The sequence below is a fragment of the Polyergus mexicanus genome, unplaced genomic scaffold (genome assembly GCF_030449975.1).
Source record: "Polyergus mexicanus isolate NDT 795.1 unplaced genomic scaffold, iyPolMexi1.0 SCAF_5, whole genome shotgun sequence".
In the NCBI taxonomy this organism is placed as follows: Eukaryota; Metazoa; Arthropoda; class Insecta; order Hymenoptera; family Formicidae; genus Polyergus; species Polyergus mexicanus.
The window spans coordinates 11,191,405-11,205,006 of NW_027223325.1; the positions used below are offsets into that span (position 1 = coordinate 11,191,405).

The following is a 13,602-nucleotide window of genomic DNA, read 5'->3' on the forward strand; positions in this document are numbered from 1 at the left end:
AAATACACACACACATATATATATCATATTTTATGCAATTAAAAATATTAAAATGCATATTTTAAAATTTCACATTTAATAATAAAGTGGTATCTTTGAATTATATTTTTTTGCAATGTCTTGAGAAAATATAAATTGTATTTTATAAATTTTATATATTTCTATTGATAATTTTATGAATCATGTATATCTGATAATGAATACTCTGTAAGTATATGTGTGCATAGTCCTGTATATATGGGAATACATAATGAATTCTGTGATTAAATAATTATAATTTCCTCTTGTTATATAGGCATTACATATTATTATAAAGTATATATATATATATATATATATATATATATATATATATATGTACATATCTTTATTAGGTCACAATATTCATAACAAACTTGATACATTTTCGAAAAGTATCTTTATTGCTTAAAGAATAAGCACTAAGGAAAAAATTGGAAAGTTATCCGAGAAGGATTGTTTACTTGCCATTAAATATTCCAGAAGTATAATAAACTTTAGTATATGTTGTTGACAACATATACCAAAACAATCTGTTAATACTTACAATTCCTAAAAATCGTCATTCCATTCGTACTGTACGTTTGTCATTACAAAATTGTACATTTGGAGATAGAGATTATTTTATTTTAATTAACCTTCATCAGAGTCTTCACTTGCTGCAGTTATTCTTTCCTTCTCTTCCATTTTAGTTCGTGCAATGATTTCTTTTGCAGGATTGAAAGTGCCATTAGTCTGACTATTACAGACATAGCATCGTGTACTTTTTTTATACTGTTCCAAAGCACATTTTTCACAAAAGTAATGCTTGCACCTAAAACAAAACAAATAGATTAATGCTTTTTAAGTATTAAAGTATTAATATAGCAGCAGTATTGAATAATAATAATTTAATAATACATACTTTGTAACAACTGGATCTGTAAAACTGTTTCTGCAAATAAAGCATTTAAATGGCAAGTTGTCCTCATCACTCTCAATCTCATATTTTTTATCATCTTCATCCCCACTATTATCACATTCTCCAGTAGCAGCTCCTCTTTCCAATTGCCATCCCAATTTGTAATCTGATCGATCGTGAAGAAACTTACAACTATCTAAAATCAAATTTAAAAGAAAATTTTTACTATAACACCTGTTTTAAAAAAGCTATTATAAAGTAAACTGAAATATCTATCTAATAGTAAAATAAATTATAATCATACATACCTCCAAAACCACAGAAACCAGTTTCTTTATAATCTTTGCATATATCAGGTTGATAGTCCCATCTCACTGTTGCTCTAAGATTAGATGGCGCTCTAATTGGTCCTTTACGTACCATTCCACTGGATGCATTTCCAGCTGCAGTATCTTTCTTTTTATAATATTGTGCATAATTGTTCAGGCCTCTATAAATTTTATCATCCTCTTTTCCTTCTAATTCCTAATAATTGAAATGAAAACATTATTAATTTGATCTTTTCAGATAAGTCAATTTTAAATTTACTAAAGATATCTGATAAATATAATTTATTCAAAATACCTCATTTATTTTTTGAGCTTTTTCAAATAATGCCTGCGCATCTCTGTCTTTTTCTGTTTCTGTCTGAAGAATAGCTGTTGCTCCTTGATCACTCGGGCCAGCTAACAAAGCAGTTCTATTACTTTTATAAGAGACAGTTATATCATCGTCGTCGCCATCATTGTAATTGGTCCTTTTTTCCTGCTTCTTTACATTTGTCTAAAGAAACAAAGATTATGATCAAGCTGTATCAGACTTATAAAACGTTACATATTCTAGATTTATTTAAAATTCAATAACTACATATTGTAATAGTATAATTTAAGAGAGAGAGAGAGAGATGAAAGATTATAAATCATATGTATATATGTATTTCATAACATTGCAAAATACTCACACTTTGTATCATAGGATTATGATCATCTTGCTTCTTATCCTTCTTAATCATTGTAGTCTCATCCTCACTGCTGTCTATGTAAAAAGTAATATAAACATTTATTTACAATGTTTATTTAAACATAACCTAAAATTCTTCATTTAACCAAATTTGTCCAATGGATATGCGATGTCTATAATTAGTCTACATTGAAATCGATTATTTATTACAACGACTCACCATCATCGCCATTCGCTTCTTTACGCCTTCTCGTAGCATTGCTACGAATTTTACGTTTTTTAAATAAGAAGGTGCAGTTCTTCTTCTCCGGCGGTTGCACTGCATCATCCATGTTTGTTTGGTAAATAGTAAATATTTCCTTCCAACGTTCGACGTCTGACCGGAATAATTTTTTTGCTACTCGTATAGTGTTATTTTTTGCATTAAAAATATAGTGACATCGCGACGTCGTAATCGATTGAAAAAACTTAGCTCCAAAAATTCGTGCAAGTTTACACCAAAAAATACGTTGCTAGAATCGTTGAACTTCGCTCATAAGGGATTGGGTTATATTTTTTGACGCACATCCCGAATACATGTTATATTTATAAACATTGTATCCTAAACTCTAAAGGTAAAGTACAATTAATTGTAAAATTTCATTTATATGTCAATATAATTGCAATATATCTACAATAATAAAATAATGACATACTGATGTTGGATTATTGATTATTTGAAAAAATAAAAAATTTTTTGCAGATTTATCAATTTGCGTTAAAAGCACACACACACACACACACACACACATCTGGAGAATATTGATATTATTAAAATCTCAATAAATTTCATTAATTACAGATCTTCCATTTCTTTTAAATAGTTTCAATTTGAGAAAAACAATGAGTAAGAAGAAAAATATGGCAATTGACTTTCAAGACAATATGATATTGCTTACGCGAAAATACTTAAAACGTAGAATAATGTGCCCTGAAACCAAATTTAGACATCATGTTAAAGAACGATTACATGTGTTCGATTTAGTGAAACGTACTGTTGAAATGGGTGAAAGCAATTCTGCTTTGTTAGTTGGACCCAGAGGCAGTGGAAAAACGACGGTATAATTATCTTTTACAAACCTGTGTAAAAAAAATATATGTATATATTAATATCTGACACCATAAATATATAATTAATATATAAAAATTTTCATATAATTTCAGCTTATCAATAGCGTTTTAAAGGAATTGTCAGCTTTAAAAAGCTTTAAAGATAATGCGTTAATAGTGAACCTTCATGGGCTAGTTCATACTGATGATCGTCTAGCATTAAAAGATCTAACTCGTCAGATGCAATTGGAAAATGTAGTTGGTGATAAAGTTTTTGGCACATTTGCAGAAAATTTAAATTTTCTCCTAGATTGCCTGAAATCTGGTGATAAAAAACGTTCAAAACCAATCATCTTTATACTTGATGAGTTTGATCTGTTCTGTGGACATCACAATCAAACATTATTGTATAATCTATTTGATGTTGCTCAATCTGCACAGGTAAATATTCAAATGTATTAAAAAATTAATTAAAAAAGATTTTCTGTAAAAATTTAATATGGATGAAAAACTTTAACTTTACAGGTGCCAATATGTGTATTAGGGATAACTTGTAGATTAGATGTTGTGGAGTTACTAGAGAAGCGAGTCAAGTCGAGATTTTCACATCGCCAAATATTCTTGTTTCCTGGCGATACATCATCCTCGGAACAACCTATGTCCGCGTTTGATGATCGTCTGGAACTCTTTCAAAATCTTCTCAGTTTACCTGATGATGAGAACGTAAATAAAGTTGAGCAACAGTATGATGATTGTACAATAGATCCACAATTTGGTTCTATGTGGAATGACTATATTAAGAGTTTAACTAGCAATGTTACCATGGTGAACTTACTCAAGAGAATGTATCATATCGATGTAAGTGAGAGAAGCTTTAGAAATTTTCTCGCAGTCGCCGTTTCGACATTATCCGAGAAGCATCAGAAATTGGAAGTGAATGATTTTGTGGAAGCGAGTAAAATCTTTTCAGAGGATGATAAATTGTTGATGCTTGAGGGATTATCCATTTTGGAAATGTGTTTAGTACGTTCCTTACAATTATTTTCTGTGAAACTAATTAATTTATAACAAAACATTGCGACTAAAATATTTCTTTATTATAAAATTTATAATAAAGAAATATTTTAGTCGCAATGTTTTTTATTATAGGTCATAGCAATGAAACATGAGACAGAAATTTATGATGGTGAGCCATTAAATTTCGAGGCGGTTTATAATCGCTATATTAAGTTTACAAATCAGAATTCCTCTATACAGTCTGTGCAGAAACCAGTTATCATGAAAGCTTTCGAGCATATCAAGGTAAGATATTACCATATTAAAATCATTCTTTTCCTATTAAGTACTTGAAAAGAACCTGGATAAACATATATATATTTTCTAGAACTTAGAAATTTTGGTACCAGTTGGAAACACAAATACAAAATTTGAAAAGGAATATCAGTATTACAAATTTACATTAACATCGCAACAAGTTATGGACGCTGTGAAAAATTATCCAGGCCTCCCTACAGAAGTTTCCCAATGGGCATTAAGCAGTATATAATAATGATATAGTGGCAAGCTATCATATATACTGAACCTATTGTGTTCCATAAAATTACACATATTACATATAATTGGTAAGTCTCCTTCTTTAGCAAAGTAGAACTTTGTAGAACAAGTTTAGATATCACAATATTTTATATCGCACTTATATAGATAGTATACCACACACTATACATACATGGAGTAACAAGTAATAGAGTATACAAAACGATAGTTAATTTTTTAGATACGCATTTTTTATATATTGAACGTAATTATTGAATTACTTTTAAATAATAATTTCCATAAAAATGAAACTATATTTTATGAAAAAAATTAGTAAAGTATGCGGAATTTTATTTATACATTATGCAAATCTGAAAAAGGTGTGATATTCTAGTCTAACACTTCCAGAATATTCACAAATCCTTCCATTCATACATATATGTTCAGTATTAAATTTTTAAAAGTCAATTTAGAAAATTTTGGAGTATTACTCGGAACAAAAAATTGAGAATATTTTATAAACATAATAAAATTGTAAATATCTTTCACATGTGCCAGTACAATATCTGGAAAAGAAAAAGGAATGGTATTTTGTGAATATATACTGAATGTGGTCTTCAGTAACAATTCCTGCCAATATATAAACGAAGTAGAGTAATCTGATGTGTAACGTCTTCAATATATGAAATTATGAAGACACAAATATTTATGGAAATATTTTATTTCCTGTAATGAGTATTAATATAAATATCAAGAATATAATGATGATTAAATATTATCTTACCAGGGATGATAATTAATATCATGAATGATTAATTAAAGTTATTCAACTGAAAAGATATCCATGCCATAGACTACATGTTAAAATTCAGTTTGTCTTTGATTGGCTTTACATGTCCATTTATCTTTGTATCATATGTGCGTGCGTGTGTATGTGCACAATCAATATTTATTTGCGTGTGAATGCGTAAGAATTTAAAAATATTTATTAAAAGATATGTGTCTTCTACACATATATTTTTCGGATTATTAGGGAATGTGCGACGAAATTAGAAAGTTAATGCACGTGTATATGTTTATACATTTGTAATAAATTTACATCCGACAAAGTATCGATATAAATCTCTTATTATACGAGTTCTCTCTTTTTATATCTTAATTCACCCAAGCAAAGTGCGGCTTTGCCTCCGTAGATATCGCAGAGACTGCGATCGTTCTGATTTGGGAATTTTTCGCCGTTAATTTTTTTGGCGGATGTTGTTTTTTAGAATTTGTAAAATTTTTAAATTTTTTGCTCTTATGCTGAGCAAGAAACGAATCGTGACCTATATCAAAGAAATGAGTAATGTTACTACATAATATTTCGAACATTAGGTTTTAGAGATAGCTTTGCCTTACCAGGATTAATACCCACGGGATATACGTTCTTCAATTCCTTCTCCATAGTAAATGGCCGAAGCGCCGACATGGCGCGACTCACACCTACCTGCACAAATATATTTCGCATAAGTTAGGTGGCTTATATAAAAATATAAATCGAAAAAATTATGAGATTAAAATATAGACAATAGAAATTAAAGTTTTAATGAAATTTACCTTTGAATGACGTATTCTATGCTCTACAAGATCTGCTCCAAGAACTTCTTCATAAACCGACATTCTAATCGGTATTACCTTATCTATCACCTGCAAGAAAAAAAGTATCTTAATCTTATATCTAATATTTTTTTAAGTGATGAAACCTTATATGATATACCCATAGTAGTAAAATAGAGGTAACAAAACTCCAAATTACTAAGCAAAGCGCAGATAAACTTTGTACTCCTAATAGATACCATCCGCCTCCTACAAAAATGTATATATTATAAAGTAAACGATAATTTGGAACAAAAGATATGTAAAATCATCATTGCATGCAAAATACCTTTGAACAAACCCTTCCTTCCACTTGTGGTATCTAAAGGATACGGATTGTCAGCAAATAAGCCGATAGCGACAACTCCCCAGATACCACTTGCACCTATATATTAAACATATATTATGCAAATATTTTTATTATATCATGATAAATATAAAAGTTTATTCCGAGATTATAAAAGTTCAAAAGATGGAATTACACACCATGAGTGGCGGCAGCTCCAACAGGATCATCTATACGAATTTTATCTAACGCTGGCATTGCGATACATGTGATAAAAGCACCTATCATTCCAACTATCATTGCTTCCCAGGCTTTGTACAAAAAACATCCACCTGACATAACGTTATAATTAAAAATCGATTTGATTTGATCCTTTTTATTATTTCTATATCGATTAAATATGTTACCGGTAATTGCCACTAGCGCGCCGAGAATACCATTTATCTGACTAAGAATATCGATTCCATTCGGATTAGTCAAGCTGAATCCCAAACCAATCAGACCACCACCTATACTACCCATCATTGTAGAAACGGCTGCTCGAGCGGCATACTGCCATCGTTCGCCGGTTACCCCGTATGTACTACCACTGTTAAATGCTAACCAGCCCCACCTACGTAATTTGCATACTTTATGTATTTTGCGATTTATTACGCTTTTTCTCGACGCGGTAATCTGCTGTTATTGTTTTACCATAATACGAATAGCCCCATGATCGCATTAACGGGGCATCCAAGGGGCAGAGGATCAATGCCGTTGTCATATCTACCTATTCTAGGACCAAGCATGATAGCGCAAGCAAGTGCTGCATGAAAGCAAATAGATATATACATTGATATATTTATCATCTATTGAAACTTATCACTTTAACATCAAAATTTGATTAAGTATACATATTTGCCATTGCGATTGTACCTGAAACACCGCCGACAAGATGTACCGGCCCTGAGCCAGCAATATCGACAACTCCCATATTGTTTAGAAAGCCGTGATCGCCCCATACCCATCCGGCTGGTACGCAATACACAATAGTGTTTAAAAACGAGAAGATACAATACGCTTTAAAATTACATCTAAAAATGTCAAATGTACACAAATATAAAATGCAAAATTTAAAATTTACATACTACAATTATTGTTTTCGAGATTTATAGAATAAATACCGTTCAGCCATAGCACCGCTAACGATGGTTGTGGAAGTGGTGGCAAAGCTTAATTGAAATAAAAACGCGGCACAAATGGAACCCATATATTCATCATCGATAGGAGGATCTATGAATAGACCTCCAACACCGATAAAAGGGTTGTTGGGCTCGTCTAATCCAAAACTGAATCCAAATCCGAAAATCCAATAAGTTAGACCACCAAGGACTATATCGACTACATTCTTCATCATAATATTGACCTCATTTTTCAAAGAAACACAACCGGATTCTAGCATTCCAAATCCTACAAAGTTTGCATATAAAGTTATATCTGTACACATAATAAATATGCGATAGACGATTATAAAATTTATACATTTTAATTAATTAAAAAGAAAAGATTAATTTTTTTTAACTTGCTATTTTTTACAATACCTGTTTGCATTGTAAAAATCATAAAAGAACTCGTGACGATCCAATTGCTATCTTCTTGACTAAGATTATATAATTGGCTAATATATCTATCAACAGTAACATTTGTATTGTTTTTTTCATCACTTGCCATCTCCATGATATTTAAACTGTTTCTTTATTGCTAGAAGAAAGTTGACTACTGTGATGTCTTCGTTCTTCAGATATACATCGAGCGCGAAGGGGACAAACAAGTTAAAAATTCAGAATGTTCGGGCAAAACAAGTCTGGTATGGGTATATTGAAAGGAACGTCACTTCTGTCAGCATCTGATCAAGCGAATCTATTAAAAGGAAGATATTGGTATATTAGATTTAAAAAAAAATTTAATGAGAAAATAGAAAAAATAGTTGGGCATTTTCATCGCGTTTTAACTTCTTTTATTGGTCTTACATCTCCCAGCTGTTACAGAAAATTTTTCTTTTCACCTGCATATCTAACAAGTTCTCTTCGTCCTTTCCCAAGATCAAATAACATTAAAATCATATACAATACAATAATATTAATCTAGATTGATGAAAATAATATCACGTATAGAATCCTATATCATACTTTAAATTTATAATGGTATGATATCTACTATTATTTCAGAGAACGTTATGATTAATGTGCAATAAAACACAATATGTGACAGCAAGTAGTAATGGTAATCGACAATACAAAGACTTTTGTATTTTTTTTTTTTTTTTTATGGCTAGGCTAGACATTATACATGATCACATAATTCTGCACAGATTAGTTGTCCTTAAATTATACAATGAACTAAGCCGTTTTAAAGATGGTAGAATGTAACCGACAAAAAGCATCCTTATCATCACAAGAGAGTTATGTAGTTCTTTGGAGGAAGCAAATGTGCAGTGTCAAGACATAAAATGTCACACAAAGTATTGATAAATGTAATTTTGTATGCTCAGTTTTCGAAAGCATCTATGAGGACTACATTGATAGATGGTAGATTTTGGTTGCTGAATCCTTTGTCGGTTTGACGATTTGCTCATCCCAGGAAGTTTAATGACCATATACATTCTCATCGCTGTATGCTATGTATAGGAAGAAATCCTCTTCGTGATGTTCCTGATTAAAAAGATTTGGACAGGTAATCAACAATTAAAATCAATATATCTTATTCGATACACATTGTATATATAATGTTCATTATAGTTACCGCATAAAGAGAACCCATAGTAGCACTTGTTGGTGGAATGATGTTGTTGACAAAGAAGAACAGAGCGTCTTCCGGACGTAAATGGATTCTCTTACGAATTAAAAAGTAAAATTGGCCGACGGTTAAGTCAGAAGGTACCAAATACTTCTGCTTGTCCAAATCGCTAATTTTTGCTTTAGGCGCCTTCTCAACTATTACCTTCAACAATATTAACATTCATTTTATTATTTGTTTACATCTTTCAAATATTTTTTAAATGAAGAAAGATATATAGACTATATATTGACTGTGTATTGACAAAAAATATTGTAGAAAAATATATTTATTAGCCCTCTATCATTAAACAGCGCATCAAACAAATCAATTTCCATAAATCTATTTTCATTAAAGTTGTCATTTGCCCGACAAATTGAATTTTAATCTTCGCTAACAAAATTTTTAAGTAGGCTTAATTTCTGGCACGTTGCCTGCACGAGACAAAGACAAGCTTCAAATATGCGTTTAACATCATATGATTGAATCTTGTCCAACTATTAAATAACAAGATCCAGGTTTGATGAGTCCTGTAACATTGACCTTGATAAATATACGCATTTCGCGAAACAATAAAAATTTGGCGTAATGAAACTTTTGTGATAAATGACCGTTTTTCTTTACCATATGATTGCGATCGCGAATGAAAAGGAGAGAGAAAGAAAGAGGTTAGATTTTTAGGATTGATTGAAAATATACTTTGTCATGAATTAATATGTAAACGATTCTGTGGAGACAAAGTATTATAAATAGTTATGAAAAGATTAACAAACACAAAAGATTTTTATTCCATGAAATACACACAAATCAAGCAATAAAAATATACAATTCGATTTGTGAATATTAAAAGATATAATCGTTTTTTAATTTTTTAATTTATTTGCCATAAACTAAAGATTGAAATTTATTATAAAAAAAGAGATACTAAATTATATGCAATTTAAATTTCGAAATAAAAATCACACTCGTACCGCGTACAAAAAAAAAAAAAAAAAAAAAATGTCACGTTGTGTGATTGCGCGATTTTAAGAGTAGCAAATAAGCATAAGACTAATGGAAAAATGATGTTTAATAAAGATAGACACGTTTTTTACGCGTCTATAAATCTGAGAGGAAGACTTTAGCCTGATCTAACAGCAAGGTGTAGAAAATCATCTTTTTGTCAAGGAGAAACAAAGATCTATATAATGCTTCTCTCTTTTTCAAAGTACTTTAAAATCTATTTTAAAATGAAGTTAGAAGTATATTTAGACAATATGCGTATAACGAGACATTGAATGATCTCATCCGATTAAAATGGAAATAAACAGATTAAGTAAAGGTAAATAGTCTCGCAGCTCAGGTAACAGTGCGTATTTGGAGACAGGCTTGAAAAAAAAAACCTCGATTACACACATACGTAAAACAGATCGATACGCGTGGAGGGGAGGATGGACGAGAAAGGAACGGGAGATAGCATGAATAGCGTAATTTCGCGGCGTAAATAAAAATGAATTTTCGAATCCCGAAATTTGATGCCTCGTCGACGAAATATGGGCAGATATGACGCAGAATAAACGCGACCTTGGACACCCTCCGGGCTAGGAAAACACGATTGGATTGTCCGAGATCGTTCGACTGACGTGTCCGTTTATTCGCTCTCGAACTTTCGAAATAACGCAACGCGTCGAGATGCCACTTTTATGTAGTAGATTTTCGTCCGAGACACAGAAAAAAAAAGTCCTTTCGTACTCACAGGCACTCGATCCGGATATTTCCGTCGTATCTTCTCGCCCTCGGCCTTCCTCTTCTCGAACGGGTGCTCCTCCTTGTATTGGAACTTCATCGTCCCCGTTTACGCGTGGGGATCGCGACACAACGATGCGCACTCGCTCTCGATCTTGTTTTTCACACGCTCTCTTCCCGCTCTTCCCAGTCAATTGCGCTGACTCGATGAAAACGACGGCGACGACGCTCGGGAGTCTCTCGGGGAACACAAATTCCGCAACACACTTCTGTCACAACAATAACCGTGTGTCACCGCGATTGCGCTACGTAAGCGCCCTCCGCCGCGAGAAAATAGATCCCTCGTTCGTTCTAACGTAACAAGGTTATATCGGAGACGGCTGGCCTTATTAAGATTCGCGTAGCTTGAAAAAATTTCCTCGTGCGTCATTCGTTCTGTCATTCGAATATCGGGTAAGAAACAGTGGGTCAAAAAATACAAACGTACGACGATAAGATCAATTGCGCAGAAAGGCGAGAACGTCACCGCGCATACACTTCGAGATTCGATACTCTAGGAACGAACGCTTCGATAGTATCGATAGCGAAATTGCGATTCTCGAAAGGTCAGTGAGAGACTCGTCGCGACTGCAATGCGCTCGAATCGCGCTCCGTATGTTCAAACGTAGTTTTCGCGAAGTGCGATGTCTAAAAGTAAATTTTGTGCGCGAAACATTATCGCGAGTGTAAAGTGTATGCGTTGTAATATAAATCGAACGTATTAATTTATGCCTAATCGACATTATACATTCGTCTTTGCATATTTCACGAATTTTCCGCCCTGTCAAAGATGCATAATTAATACTTAATCATCGTCAGGTATGTTCGTCCTCCAATTAATTGTATCGATTATACTTCTTTTTCTCCGATATTGAGAAGCAGATAAACGGATATCCCGCGAATTTTACTGGACAAAAAAAGTTTGCTATGCACTAACGCCCTCTAATCGGCTAAAATAGAAAATCGTTAGCCATGAAGCATATATGATAATAGGGGTACAGTTAAGGCAGATTTATGGCATGCTAAAATATTTTCTCTAAGACTTATGCATTTTATCCAAAAATTTATCAATATTTTTTCACCAACTAATTCTAAAAATTTGGTATAATGTCATTTCTTCTCGCTTTGAAATATTTATAATCGATAGATTGTTATGCAATAGCGTCAATTCACAACTAGAATACTAGTTTAAGAATTAAATTAAGAAACATATCGATTAAGATATAACATACGTCCAAATTACACAATATGTAATTCGATGATTAAAAAAAAAAAAAAAATCTATCAATAACTAATTCGATATTTACATAATACGAATGATAGATATTATTTTTTATTAAAAGAAATATATACAGATACATCTGTAATTGAATATGGAAAGAATTAAAAAAGAATTACTCGGCATCCTCTTCATCATCGTCTTCCTGGCTATTGATTTGGAAGTACCGCAATTCATATGTCTCTTTATCTTTTGAAACCACTCGTAACCAATCGCGCAACTTGTTTTTCTTCAAGTATTTCTTTGTCAAATATTTGAGATACCTATAGCGATAGAGTTTTCTACATCAGTGCAAATATCGCTCTTCCTGTAGCTTATAATAACTAAGGGGTTATCCCCAATTTTATTCAATATTTATAAAGATCTGTATTTTTTTTTTACAATCGATCTAATCAAATAATGAAGCACGACATTACTCACCGCTTGGAGAAATCAACATCGCTGTTGATGCTGAGCTTCATCTTATTACGCTCCAGCATGACGCTATTGCCAAAGTTGTTGGTCTTACCACCGACCTTAATCTTTTCTTGTAAATACTTTTCCTGAAAATCATTACAACGATTTTAAGTTTAATGACGCGATATAATGCTAAGACTTAAGCAGATATCATATTCGAGACAGCTTGAAGTTTTCTAAATACTAGAGAGGTTAGCAATTCAATCCAGAATATAGGTTATGTATTATTAATATATAAAATAAACATGTCGAATATAGAAATTTCGTTATGGGAAAAGGAAACTAATACGGTAGTTATATACGAGAATTTCGTATAACTTACAAAATTGCCAACATCCATAATATTATCCTCCACGGGATGAGTACAGTCGATCGTGAATTTCAGGGACACCTTTTTCTTCTGTCCCTTGCCCCGAAGGACCTGCTTCTTAGCCGGGCCTTTGGCTTTCTTCGCTGTCTGAAAATTCGTAGATAATATCCTTTTGACAACTATCATTGTTGCACGAAACACGTGTAAAATTATCCAACGTGGATCGTATAAAAATCTGACTCGATCGAATCAATCGCGGGATAAAACGAAAATCCGACATAAACCGATTGACAAGTTGAATACGCTCTTTTTATCTCCGATATTATTTCAAAGGTATTCGATCATAATTACGAATAATCGTTGCATCTTCGCGAGAGCGAAAACTTACCGGAGCCATGTCGCGTACGGTTGAAGATTGAAAGAATCAGTAGTTAAAGAACTCACTACGGAATGATATGGCGCCACAATCGTTTACAGCTAGGACCTAGGACTGCGCACGTGGCGTGCGTGCATCTGGT

General features: G+C 32.3%; 5 protein-coding genes across 9 annotated transcripts; 1 reads left to right on the forward strand and 4 right to left on the reverse strand.

Annotated features, from left to right (window-relative positions):
* Window positions 1–366: 366 nt before the first annotated feature.
* Window positions 367–2,397, reverse strand: Mdlc (RING finger protein mdlc). The gene is made up of 6 exons (XM_070296237.1): window positions 2,139–2,397; window positions 1,920–1,993; window positions 1,544–1,741; window positions 1,228–1,444; window positions 923–1,115; window positions 367–832 (listed from the first exon to the last, which is right to left on the reverse strand). Exons 1-6 carry the CDS (start codon window positions 2,248–2,250, stop codon window positions 652–654), a joined length of 975 nt encoding a protein of 324 aa, XP_070152338.1. The 5' UTR covers window positions 2,251–2,397; the 3' UTR covers window positions 367–651.
* On the forward strand, window positions 2,144–8,558 carry Orc4 (origin recognition complex subunit 4). 3 transcript variants are annotated; one of them, XM_070296231.1, is made up of 8 exons: window positions 2,144–2,532; window positions 2,760–3,016; window positions 3,122–3,448; window positions 3,533–4,030; window positions 4,157–4,309; window positions 4,392–4,629; window positions 5,099–7,917; window positions 8,242–8,558. In XM_070296231.1, the coding sequence occupies exons 2-6, from the start codon at window positions 2,801–2,803 to the stop codon at window positions 4,551–4,553; spliced, it is 1,356 nt and encodes a 451-aa protein (XP_070152332.1). In that variant the 5' UTR covers window positions 2,144–2,532; window positions 2,760–2,800; the 3' UTR covers window positions 4,554–4,629; window positions 5,099–7,917; window positions 8,242–8,558. The 3 variants fall into 3 exon arrangements, with proteins under 3 accessions (XP_070152332.1, XP_070152331.1, XP_070152333.1); XM_070296230.1 differs by having other exon boundaries at window positions 4,392–7,917; XM_070296232.1 differs by having other exon boundaries at window positions 2,782–3,016; window positions 4,392–7,917.
* Amt (Ammonium transporter) lies at window positions 5,177–8,861 on the reverse strand. Of its 3 annotated transcripts, XM_070296229.1 has the most exons (11): window positions 8,042–8,861; window positions 7,625–7,910; window positions 7,377–7,534; window positions 7,155–7,266; window positions 6,869–7,074; window positions 6,662–6,793; window positions 6,465–6,560; window positions 6,297–6,385; window positions 6,137–6,226; window positions 5,939–6,026; window positions 5,177–5,865 (listed from the first exon to the last, which is right to left on the reverse strand). In XM_070296229.1, exons 1-11 carry the CDS (start codon window positions 8,175–8,177, stop codon window positions 5,696–5,698), a joined length of 1,563 nt encoding a protein of 520 aa, XP_070152330.1. In that variant the 5' UTR covers window positions 8,178–8,861; the 3' UTR covers window positions 5,177–5,695. The 3 variants fall into 3 exon arrangements, with proteins under 3 accessions (XP_070152330.1, XP_070152329.1, XP_070152328.1); XM_070296228.1 differs by having other exon boundaries at window positions 6,336–6,385; window positions 6,662–7,074; XM_070296227.1 differs by having other exon boundaries at window positions 6,662–7,074.
* Window positions 8,862–8,957: 96 nt separating this feature from the next.
* Window positions 8,958–11,431, reverse strand: Atg8a (Autophagy-related 8a). Its single transcript, XM_070296238.1, has 3 exons — window positions 11,011–11,431; window positions 9,243–9,440; window positions 8,958–9,151 (listed from the first exon to the last, which is right to left on the reverse strand). The coding sequence occupies exons 1-3, from the start codon at window positions 11,098–11,100 to the stop codon at window positions 9,086–9,088; spliced, it is 354 nt and encodes a 117-aa protein (XP_070152339.1). The 5' UTR covers window positions 11,101–11,431; the 3' UTR covers window positions 8,958–9,085.
* Window positions 11,432–12,356: 925 nt separating this feature from the next.
* LOC138933181 (large ribosomal subunit protein eL22) lies at window positions 12,357–13,569 on the reverse strand. Its single transcript, XM_070295729.1, has 4 exons — window positions 13,473–13,569; window positions 13,097–13,231; window positions 12,739–12,860; window positions 12,357–12,581 (listed from the first exon to the last, which is right to left on the reverse strand). Exons 1-4 carry the CDS (start codon window positions 13,479–13,481, stop codon window positions 12,434–12,436), a joined length of 414 nt encoding a protein of 137 aa, XP_070151830.1. The 5' UTR covers window positions 13,482–13,569; the 3' UTR covers window positions 12,357–12,433.
* Between the last annotated feature and the right edge of the window lie 33 nt (window positions 13,570–13,602).

Bases quoted from the DNA above. Each gene is read 5' to 3' on its own strand.
- Mdlc (XM_070296237.1), bottom strand. From the start codon at position 2,250: ATGGATGATGCAGTGCAACCGCCGGAGAAGAAGAACTGCACCTTCTTA. The intron at 1,742-1,919 runs GTGAGTATTTTG...TTGTTTCTTTAG, and splicing joins ATAATCCTATGATACAAAGT to ACAAATGTAAAGAAGCAGGA. The intron at 833-922 runs GTATGTATTATT...GTTTTGTTTTAG, and splicing joins ACAGATCCAGTTGTTACAAA to GTGCAAGCATTACTTTTGTG.
- Orc4 (XM_070296230.1), top strand. From the start codon at position 2,801: ATGAGTAAGAAGAAAAATATGGCAATTGACTTTCAAGACAATATGATA. The intron at 3,449-3,532 runs GTAAATATTCAA...TTAACTTTACAG, and splicing joins ATGTTGCTCAATCTGCACAG to GTGCCAATATGTGTATTAGG. The intron at 4,031-4,156 runs GTACGTTCCTTA...TTTTTATTATAG, and splicing joins CCATTTTGGAAATGTGTTTA to GTCATAGCAATGAAACATGA.
- Amt (XM_070296227.1), bottom strand. From the start codon at position 8,177: ATGGAGATGGCAAGTGATGAAAAAAACAATACAAATGTTACTGTTGAT. The intron at 7,075-7,154 runs GTAAAACAATAA...CAAATTACGTAG, and splicing joins ATGGGGCTATTCGTATTATG to GTGGGGCTGGTTAGCATTTA. The intron at 6,027-6,136 runs GTAAATTTCATT...ATATTTGTGCAG, and splicing joins ATAGAATACGTCATTCAAAG to GTAGGTGTGAGTCGCGCCAT.
- Atg8a (XM_070296238.1), bottom strand. From the start codon at position 11,100: ATGAAGTTCCAATACAAGGAGGAGCACCCGTTCGAGAAGAGGAAGGCC. The intron at 9,441-11,010 runs GTGAGTACGAAA...ATATTGTTGAAG, and splicing joins AATATCCGGATCGAGTGCCT to GTAATAGTTGAGAAGGCGCC. The intron at 9,152-9,242 runs GTAACTATAATG...CTTTTTAATCAG, and splicing joins CTATGGGTTCTCTTTATGCG to GAACATCACGAAGAGGATTT.
- LOC138933181 (XM_070295729.1), bottom strand. The intron at 12,861-13,096 runs GTAAGTTATACG...AATGATTTTCAG, and splicing joins TTATGGATGTTGGCAATTTT to GAAAAGTATTTACAAGAAAA. The intron at 12,582-12,738 runs GTGAGTAATGTC...CTATCGCTATAG, and splicing joins GATGTTGATTTCTCCAAGCG to GTATCTCAAATATTTGACAA.